The sequence below is a fragment of the Heptranchias perlo genome, chromosome 42 (assembly GCF_035084215.1).
Source record: "Heptranchias perlo isolate sHepPer1 chromosome 42, sHepPer1.hap1, whole genome shotgun sequence".
In the NCBI taxonomy this organism is placed as follows: Eukaryota; Metazoa; Chordata; class Chondrichthyes; order Hexanchiformes; family Hexanchidae; genus Heptranchias; species Heptranchias perlo.
Window position 1 is genome coordinate 6,028,692 of NC_090366.1, and position 10,475 is coordinate 6,039,166.

General features: G+C 47.5%; 1 protein-coding gene across 1 annotated transcript; it reads right to left on the reverse strand.

Annotated features, from left to right (window-relative positions):
- Positions 1 to 436: 436 nt before the first annotated feature.
- On the reverse strand, positions 437 to 10,178 carry LOC137306274 (uncharacterized). The gene is made up of 2 exons (XM_067975436.1): positions 10,022 to 10,178; positions 437 to 2,952 (listed from the first exon to the last, which is right to left on the reverse strand). The coding sequence occupies exons 1-2, from the start codon at positions 10,058 to 10,060 to the stop codon at positions 1,480 to 1,482; spliced, it is 1,512 nt and encodes a 503-aa protein (XP_067831537.1). The 5' UTR covers positions 10,061 to 10,178; the 3' UTR covers positions 437 to 1,479.
- Positions 10,179 to 10,475: the final 297 nt, after the last annotated feature.

Below are 10,475 nucleotides of genomic sequence, written 5' to 3' on the forward strand. Positions count from 1 at the left end.
CACGTGCCCCCTCCTACACACCCCTCCCCCTCACGTGCCCCCTCCGACCCGCGCCTCCCCCTCACGTGCCCGCTCCGACACGCCCCTCTCCCTCCGACCCGCGCCTCCCCCTCCCGTGCCCCCTCCGACCCGCGCCTCCCCCTCCCGTGCCCCCTCCGACCCGCGCCTCCTCCGACCCGCGCCTCCCCCTCCGACCCGCCCCTCACTCTCCCGTGCCCCCTCCTACCCGACCCTCCCCCCTCACATGCCCCCTCCGACACGCCCCTCCCCCTCACATGCCCCCTCCGACACGCCCCTCCCCCTCACATGCCCCCTCCGACCCGCCCCTCCCCCTCACATGCCCCCTCCGACACACCCCTCCCGCTCACATGCCCCCTCGACCCACCCTTTCCGCCCCCCCACCCCACCCCACAGTCCCACCTCACATGGCCCCCAACCGACCGCGCCCCGTGGAGGGTCACTGGATAATGAACCACGTCCATGTCTGGTTGGAAACAATGAACGAAGAAATTGTTCAGGAAAATCCCTGTGTTAATTTTTATTCCACACCAGTTAATTTGCAGCTGGAATAATATGTACAGAAAAGCATCCTTTGTTCCCATGAACACAATTCATGTTGGCAATGGGGCCGTTCATTTGAGATGTACAAACAGAACAAAATCCTAAAACCGAGACTGTCGATCCTGTAACTCCCACTATCAATACCATATGTGCATATCCTATCCAATAGGGCTCACAACAGATTGGTTCCAGTCAATAGGTCACACTGTTAAGATCCATCAGGTCCCCTGAGATATCCAATGAAATTATCCTCCAGCTCCAGGAATGCCACTGATCTTTTCGTGCCTGTCCAATCACATTTTCTGATCGTATAATTACAAATGTAAAAGGGAACCAATTCAGTCAGTGAATTGCACAGAGCATCACATCACAGTCGGACACTCCATCTCCTCTCAAGTCCCCCGGTTGTAGGAGTCACTATGCTGTGCTCCAGTTCCGTTTTGGGAGACGTTGTACAGAAACGGTTTTGCTCTGTGGTATCACTGTGTTTACCTTTTGGATGATTGGTTCGTGAAGCAAGATGGCACAGAGGGAAATGAAGCTTCAGGGAAATGCAGGGGTGAGATGGAACGGTGACCCAGAACCCAGGTTATACCCCACATTGTGACCTCCTGCACTCAGCTATACCATCAGATTGAACCTTGTTATACTTTGTAAACTTCCTTTGACCTCATGATGAGGCACCTGATGTCGAGCAGGGGCTGATGGTGAGTCGCCTCCATTAAACTCCGTCAAGCAACAGTGAGATTGGGAGTTTGATATTATGTTGGTTTTATATTGGTTTGTTCGTGCAGTTTCTTTCTCTCCGTTGCCTATTCTGGTTCCTATTTTATACTCCAAAGGTAGCCTGACCTGGGGAGGACAGCAGGCAGTCCCAGCTGGCCCTGAATCCAGAAACCACATCGAACCCTCTTCCAATCAGTAGAGTTTCATTCTGGGGAAATCCCACACCTCTGGACTTGTACTTCCCCAAGTGCGTCTCTGAGGAACATCCCACCAACTTGGCAAAGGTGATTCACTCCACTCTAAGGTGTCTGATGGGGGGTAATAGAGTGAGAGAGGGATTGGCCAAGCTTTTGGTTGAGGGTAATCCAATGAAACTGGAAGGTGCTCATTATCGCCATTCCAGTTTAAATAAGACTTGTGATCCAAGGCCTCCTCAAACAATTCACTGGTGCCTTTCACTGACAGATATCCAGTCTCCAGCACAGGGCAGGCCCATCTATCATTCACACCAGGCCAGCCCTGAGCAGCTTTCTCACAGGCCTGTGACTCTTGTGACTGAGTGTAATCATGGCCATCATTTTCTTTGTACACTTCACTGTTGCTGAGTAAATTGGATTGCTTGATCAAATCTCTGTCCCATCGATCTGCAGCCTCCTTGCAGGTGAAATGCGAGGGTGAAACGCTTAGATTGTCAAGTTCTAATGGGTGGAGCAGTCCCTCATATTGTCCTGGACAGACTTTTTGGAGACCATTTTCCTTAAGTGATGAACAATGATGAATGTTTCGGGGATGCTGCACCACATGGTGTTCTTTGGGCGTCTGCTCAGAATCTAACTTTGTGCCTTCAAATAAAATATCCTGGGTTTTTGGCGGGAGTTTGGAATGATTATATCTGGCACCAACCTTCCCACCCACATCCCCTCCCTCAGGGAGATCATCCTGACATTCCCATATTGTCCCACAGCTGACTGCTTTTGCTTGTTTACCCAAGATGTTTATGCCAATATTTCTCAACTTGTGTTGGGAAACATTAAAAATGTCTTCTAAAGGCTGTCCCTTGTTTCTCCATTCCTTGGTCTCTCTCACTGGATTCAAACCCATTGGACTCTGCATTTCTCTGGAGAAGCTCTCCCAGTGGGCCCCACACGGAGAATCTTGGTAGGCCTCCCAAATCTTTGCGAGGGAGTTGCTGGTCTTGTACAGCTGGACGGGAGGAGTGTGGCTGTAAAACTGAGGTGAAGCAGCATTTGGAAACATGTGTTTTTGTGGCACTAGAACCTGCGTAAGATTCTTAGACTGGTTCAAGTCCTGATTCAGCATCTTCACTGATCCTGTTCTGAGATTCCACTCCGTCACTGATGGTCTCTTTCCAACAGGAGGACTTTTAAAGATGTTTGTATTCACTTCTGCCATTTCGAAACTGCTTGCATTTTTCCACATCTGTGGGTGCTGGTGTCTGGTATGTTTGAATGAAGTGTCCTCATCAGTTTGGACCCTGTCCGTTACTGAAGAGGGACCACCTTGTCGTTCATCAAACAAATAACTCCTGTCTGTGACTTTCTGTGGCCAGACTTCTGATAACCCTGGTCCGACTGGGAAACACCCTGAAATCCTCAGTCCAGGACAAGCGTTCGCATCCTGCTTTCTGCAAGAAAGTCGATTCACCTGGTCATAAAACAAAACATTGGGTGAGTGATTAACAGAATTTATAACAAACCGCAGATAAATGGAAGGAAGGACGTGATAGGCAAAAAGCTACAGATTGTAGTTAAATCCTGATAACCACAACGCTGATATTTCCAGAGATACCAAACACTCGTAGAATAAGATGTGTTGGCGTCTGGGCACAGAAGGAGATGACTGTGCCAACCCTGATATAATCAGGACTGATACAGAATGATGCAGGCGGTCTATGGGCTGATGGAGCACTGCAATGCTGTCGGAGTGAGGAGGGAGTGCAGGACAGGCCCTATCCTTCACTGTCCCTTTACAAAGAGTTAACAGACAGTTGGACAAATTTTCCAATCGATTGGGTCAATGCTGAACTGGAATCAAGGCTGTGCTTCTGCTCGTTACTGTTCTCAAAACCTGCCCAACTCTCCTGGGTCCAAACTTTTCCTATCCTGCACGGTCCCCTCGCACCCTCGCACCCACCCCCCCACGCCCTCCTCCAGTCCCGCATGCCACCACCCCCCCCGACCCATTCCACCCCCGCTGTCACATCCCATCCCGTTCCGTACAGACCGCCCCCCCCCCCGTCCCTGCCCTCTCCGGCATCACTACAGTGCATACGGGAAGCTGAGAGTTTCGTGGATAGCACGATTCAGGAGGTGGTCACCCCACAACTACAGAGGGTTCAGGGGGAGAGGGAGTGGGTGACCACCAGACAGATGAGGAGCAACAGGCAGGCAGTGCAGGAGTCCCGTGGGAGTGTGGCACTCACAAACCAGTGAGGGTGTTGAAACCTCGGGAGTAGAGTCAGGAGCTAATCTACAGCAACGTGGGAGACTCGGCTGCACAGGAGGCCAAAGGAAATGCAGTTGTTACAGGGGATTCGATAGTCAGGGAGATCGACAGGCGTTTCTGCAATCACCGACATGAGTTCCGCACGGTGTGTTACCTCCCTGGTGCCAGGCAGGGTAAACGATATCACCAAGAGGGTGCAGAGTATTTTGAGGGGGGAAGGGGAACTGCCAGAAGTCGTGGCTGATGTGGGAACCAATGACAGAGGAAGGAAAAGGGTCGAGCTCCTGTCGTCAGAGTTTCAGGGGCTCAGGAAGAAGTTTAAAAAGCAGGAGCTCAAAGGTCGTAATCTCTGGATTACTCCCAGTGCCACACACTAGTGAGTCTAGGAATAGTTGGATAAGACAGGTTCATGCATGACTGGAGAGATGGTGCAGGAGGGAGGGTTTCAGATTCCTGGGGCATTGAGACCAGTTCTGGGCAGGTGGGATTAAAAGGCATTAAATAAGGTGCCACATTCAAGGTTGTTATTCTTATGGGGTTGGGGGTGATATATCAGCATGGATAGAGGATTGGTTAATGGACAGGAAACAGAGAGTCGGGATAAACGTGTCAATCTCAGGTTGGCCGGCTGCAACTGGTGGGGTGCCGCAAGGATCGGTGCTTGGGCCTCAGCTATTTACAATCTATATTAATGACTTAGATGAAGGGACAGAGTATAATGTATCCAAGTTTGCTGATGATACAAAGCTGGGTGGGAAAGTAAGCTGAGAGGAGGACACAAAGCAACAGCAAAGGCATATGGACAGGTTAAGTGAGTGGGCAAGAAGGTGGCAGATGGAGTAGAATGTGGGGAAATGTGAGGTTATTCACGTCTGTATGAAGAATAGAAAAACAGAATATTTTTTAAATGGTGAGAAACTATTAAATGTTGGTGTCCAGAGAGATCTGGGTGTCTTCGTGCAAGAAACACAAAGTTAACATGCAGGTACAACAAACAATTAGGAAAGCAAATGGCACGTTGGCCTTTATTGCAAGGGAGTTGGAGTACAAGAGTAAGGAAGTCTTGCTATAAATGTACAGGGCTTTGGTGAGACCACACCTGTAGTAATGTGTACAGTTTTGGTCTCCTTATCTAAGGAAGGATATACTTGCCTTCGAGGGGGTGCAACGAAGGTTCACGAGATTGATTCCTGGAATGAGAGGGTTGTCCAATGAGGAGAGATTGAGTAGAATGTGCCGATACTCTCGAGTTTAGAAGAATGAGAGGTGATCTCACTGAAACATATAAGCTTCTGAAGGGTCTTGACAGGGTCGATGCTGAGAGGTTCTTTCCCCTGGATGAAGAGTCTCGAACTCGGGAGCATAGTCTCAGGATAAGGGGTCGGCCATTTAAGACTGAGATGAGGAGGCATTTTTTCCCACTCAGGGCGTTGTGAATCTTTGGAATTCTCTACCCCAGAGGGCTGTGGATGCTGAATCATTGAGTACATTCAAGACTGAGATCGATAGATTTTTGGACACTGGAGGAATCAAGGGATATGGGGATCGGGCGGGAACGTGGAGTTGAGGTCGAAGATCAGCCATGATCTGATTGAATGATGGAGCAGGCTCAAGGGGCTTTATGGCCTCCGCCTGCTCCTATTTCTTATGTTCAGAATCTGTTCAAGACGGGCGTGTTGCACCACAGAACTGGGACCAATATCCTTACGGGGAGGTTCATTAGTGCTGTGGGGGAAGGTTTAAACCAATTTTGCGGCGGGCACCAGGATGAAACATCAGAGAGGAGAAACAAGGTGCACAGAGGACTGGAAGGGACAAGCAGCACTAGAGTAAAGAATAGTTCAGAAATAGGAGGGATCAGACAGGGGGGGAATGCGAGGCAGTCTAAGATGAGTCTCGAGTGCATGTGTGTAAATGCACGTAGCATGGTAAATAAGGTTGGTGTGCTGCAGGCTTAAGTTGTCACATGGGAATATGATAGAGGCTATAACAGAGACCTGGCTCAAAGAAGGGGAGGACTGGGTACGAAATATTCCTGGCTACAAGGTATTCAGGAAAGATAGAGAAGGAAAGAAAGGAGGGAGGGAGGTGGCAGTATTGATCAAAGAAACTATTATAGCACTGGAAAGGGATGATGGAGTTGAGGGGTCAAAGTCAGAATCTATTTGGTTAGAATTAAGGATCAATAGAGGAGCTGTTACACTACTGGGTGTAGACTATAGGCCACCAAACAGTGGGAAGATAGAGGAGCAAATTTGCAGGGAAATTACAGAAAGATGCAAGAACTATAGAGTAGTGATAATGGGGAACTTCAATTATCCCAATATAGACTGGGATAGTAACAGTGTAAAGGGCAAAGTGGGAGAGGAATTCCTCAAATGTGTATGAGAGAATTTTCCGGAACAGTGTGCTTCCAGCCCAACCAGGAAGGAAACAGTGCTGGATCTAATTCTGGGAAATGAAGTGGGGCAGATGGAGCATATTTCAGTGGGGGAGCATTTGGGGAACAGTGATCATAACTATTCTAAACCTGATGATATTATGTAAAAGGACAAGGAACAATCAAATGTGAAAATGCTTAACTGGAGGAGGGCAAATTTCAGTGAGTTAAAAAGGGATCTTGCCCAGGTGGATTGCAATCAAAAATTGACAGGCAAAACAGTAATTGAACAATGGGAGGCCTTCAAGGAGGAGATGGTCCGGGTACAGAGTCGACACATCTCTCCGATCGGGAAAGGAAGGGCATCCAAATCTAGAGCTCCCTGGATCACTAAAGATATGGAGATTAAAATGAAACAGAAAGAGTCTTATGACGCATTTAAGCTTCATAATTCAGTCGAGAACCAGACTGAATATAGAAAGTACAGAGGACAGAGGAGATCAAAAAAAGGGAATGAGAGGGGCAAAGAGAGTTTGATAATAGATTAGCGGCTAACATAAAAGGGAACCCAAAATAATAAAAAGGGCAGTCAAAGGAAGGGTGGGACCAATTAGAAACGAAAAAGGAGATCTTCTTGTGGAAGCAGAGGGCATGTCTGAGGTACTGAATGAATACTTCACATCGGTCTTCACTAGAGAAGAGGATGCTGCCACTGTAGCAGTAAAGGAGGAGGTAGTAGTGATATTGGATAGGATAAAAATAGATAAAGAGGAGGTACTTAAAAGATTGGCAGAACTCAAAGTAGAAAAGTCACCCCGGTCCAGATGGGATGCATCCTGGGTGACTGAGGGAAGTAAGGGTGGAAATTGCAGAGGCTCTGGCCACAATCTTCCAATCCTCCTTTGATATGGGGATGGTGCCAGAGGACTGTAGAATTGCAAATGTTACACCCCTGTTCAAAAAAGAAGAGAGGGATAAACCCGGCAATTACAGGCCAGTCAGTCTAACGACAGTGGTGGGAAACCTTTCGAGACATTAATTCAGGACAAAATTAATTGGCAGTTGGAAAAGTCTGGGCAAATAAATGAAAGTCAGCACGGATTTGTGAAAGGTAAATCGTGTTTGAATAACTTGATTGAGTTCTTTGATGATGTGGAGATGCCGGTGATGGACTGGGGTTGACAATTGTAAACAATTTCACAACACCAAGTTATAGTCCAACAAATTTATTTTAAATTCCACAAGCTTTCGGAGGCTTCCTCCTTCCTCAGGTGAACGGTGTGGAAATGTAACAGATTTAACGGCAATTGATACTAGCTCAATTGCTGATTTTAAATGTGAGATCGATAGCTTTTTGGCAACCAAAGGTATTCGGGGATATGGGCCAAAGGCAGGTATATGGAGTTAGATCACAGATCAGCCATGATCTTATCAAATGGCGGAGCAGGCACGAGGGGCTGAATGGCCTACTCCTGTTCCTATGTTCTTAACAGAGCAATAGCATTCGATAAGGTGCCACATAAAAAGTTGTTATGCAAAATAAGGGCTCATGAGGTTGGGTGTAATATTAGCATGGATAAAGGATTGGTTAACGGACAGAAAACGGGTCATTTCCAGGTTGGCAGGCTGTAACAAGTGGGGTTCTGCAAGGATTGGTGCTTGGGCCTCAGCTATTTACAATCTATATTCATGACTTAGATGAAGGGACCGAGTGTAATGTATCCAAGTTTGCTGACGATATAAAACTAGGTGGTAAAGTAAGCTGTGAGGAGGCCACAAAGAGTCTGCAAAGGGATATAGACAGGTTAAGTGAGTGGGCAAGTCAGTGGCAAATGGAATATAATGTGGGGAAATGTGAGGTGATTCACTTCGGTAGGAAGAATGGAAAAACAGAATATTTTTTAAATGGTGAGAAACAAGTAAATGTTGGTGTTCAGAGGGATTTGGGTGTCCTCGTACAAGAAACACAAAGTTAGTGTGCAGGTCCAGCAAGCAATTCGGAAGGCAAATGGCATCTTGGCCTTTATTACAAGGAAGTCTTGCTACAGTTGTACAGGGCTTTGGTAAGACCTCACCTGGAGTACTGTGTACAGTTTTGGTCTCCATATCTAAGGAAGGATATACTTGCCTTAGAGGGGGTGCAACGAAGGTTCACTAGATTGATTCCTGGGATGAGAGGATTGTCCGATGAGGAGAGATTAAGTAGAATGGGCCTATACTCTCTGGAGTATGGAAGAATGAGAGGTGATCTCATTGAAACATATGAGATTCTGAGGGGGCTTGACAGGGTAGATGCTGAGAGGTTGATTCCCCTGGTTCGAGAGTCTAGAACTAGGGGGCATAGTCTCAGGATAAGGGGTCGGCCATTTAGGACTGAGATGAGGAGGAATTTCTTCACTCAGAGGGTTGTGAATCTTTGGAATTCTCTACCCCAGAGAGCTGTGGATGCTCAGTCATTGAGTATATTGAAAGCTGAGATCGATAGATAGATTTTTGGACTCTGGGGGAATCAAGGGATATGGGGATCGGGCGGGAAAGTGGAGTTGAGGTCGAAGATCAGCCATGATCTTATTGAATGGCGGAGCAGGCTCGAGGGACCCTATGGCCGATTCCTGCTTCTATTTCTTATGTTTTTCGGAGGACAGAGACAGACTGGTGAAATGGGCAGACACGTGGCAGGTGAAATTTAACGCAGAGAAGAGTGAAGTGATGCATTTTGGTAGGAAAAATGAGAGGCAATATAAACTAAATGGTACAATTTTAAAGGGGGGTGCAGGAACAGAGACACGTGGGGGTGTATGCACACAGATCTTTGAAGGTGGCAGAATATGTTGAGAAGGCAGTTAAAAAAGCATATAGAATCCTGAGCTTTATAAATAGAGGCATAGAGTATAAAGGCAAGGAAGTTATGCCAAACCTTTATGAATCACTGGTTAGGCCTCAGCTGGAGTATTGTGTCCAATTCTGGGCACCGCACTTTAGGAAGGATGTCAAGGCCTTAGAGAGGGTGCAGAAGAGGTTTACTAGAATGGTCCCAGGGGTGAGGGACTTCAGTTATGTGGAGAGACTGGAGAAGCTGGGATTGTTCTCCTCAGAGCAGAGAAGGTTAAGGGGAGATTTGATAGAGGTGTTCAAAATAATGACCGGTTTGGACAGAGTAAATAAGGAGAAACTGTTTCCAGTGGCAGAAGGGTCGGCAACCAGAGGACACAGATTTAAGGTGATCGGCAAAAGAACCAGAGGGGAGATGAGGAAACATTTTTTTTTAGGCAGTGAGTTGTGATGATCTGGAATGTGCTGCCTGAAAGGGCGGTGGAAGCAGAGTCAATAGTAACTTTCAAAAGGGAATTGGATAAATGCTTGAGGGGAAATAATTTTACAGGTCTATGGGGAAAGAGCAGGGGAGTGGGACTAATTGGATAGTTCTTTCAAAGAACCAGCACAGTCATGATGGGCCGAAAGGCCTCCTCCTGTGCCACACCTATTATGATACTGTGAGTGGGTCCAGGTGATGGATATCAGTGGGAGATTGGGGAATGTGACAGTGAGCCTAAGTCACTCCTCACCACATGATTGGACAGGGACTGGCCAGCACCAATCACTGAATCATCAGGAGAGGCGAGGCCTGGCTGAGCTGGGCTGACTCAGCACTGAGCGGGAATCAAATCTTCATTGATGTGGTCAGTACCATACCGAGCGCTACCAGCTCCCAATGTGGCAGTGTTTGGAGAAAGGTCATATTCAGGGTTACACGTCAGTCTCTTGTGTTGGGAGTGCCTTGATTATCACAATCACTGGGTCACCACACACAAAACGACAGGCTCCCAAACACCACCACTTCATCTCAGAGCTCTCAAAATATAATTCAAAAATAAATGATTGGTTTACCATCACTGGAGATGAATGGATCGGAAATCCACAAGCCATGCTGTCTTTCTGGGATATAAATGTCTCATCAATCAACTGATCCCTTGGAGCCGACCGTTTACTGACAGCGGTGTTTTCATAACGTGAATTGATGCAGGAACTGGAGGGTCGGCTCAGCCCTATAGAAATTCAGAAGAGATTCATTAGCTGCAGTCAGTTATCCAACAAGAGCACGCACGGAAAGTTGAGAAGTTAATAGGGAAAGATTCCCTCTCGGGGTCAAGTGTAATCATAGACTCTTACAGCACTGGAGGCCATTCGACCCATCGTGCCTGTGCCGGCTCTTTGAACGAGCTATCCAATTAGTCCCCTTCCCCTGCTCTTTCACAGTCATTGGAAGGTTACAGCATGGAAGGAAGCCACTCGGCCCATCAAGTCCGTGCCGGCTCTACGCAAGAGCAACCAAGCTTGTCAC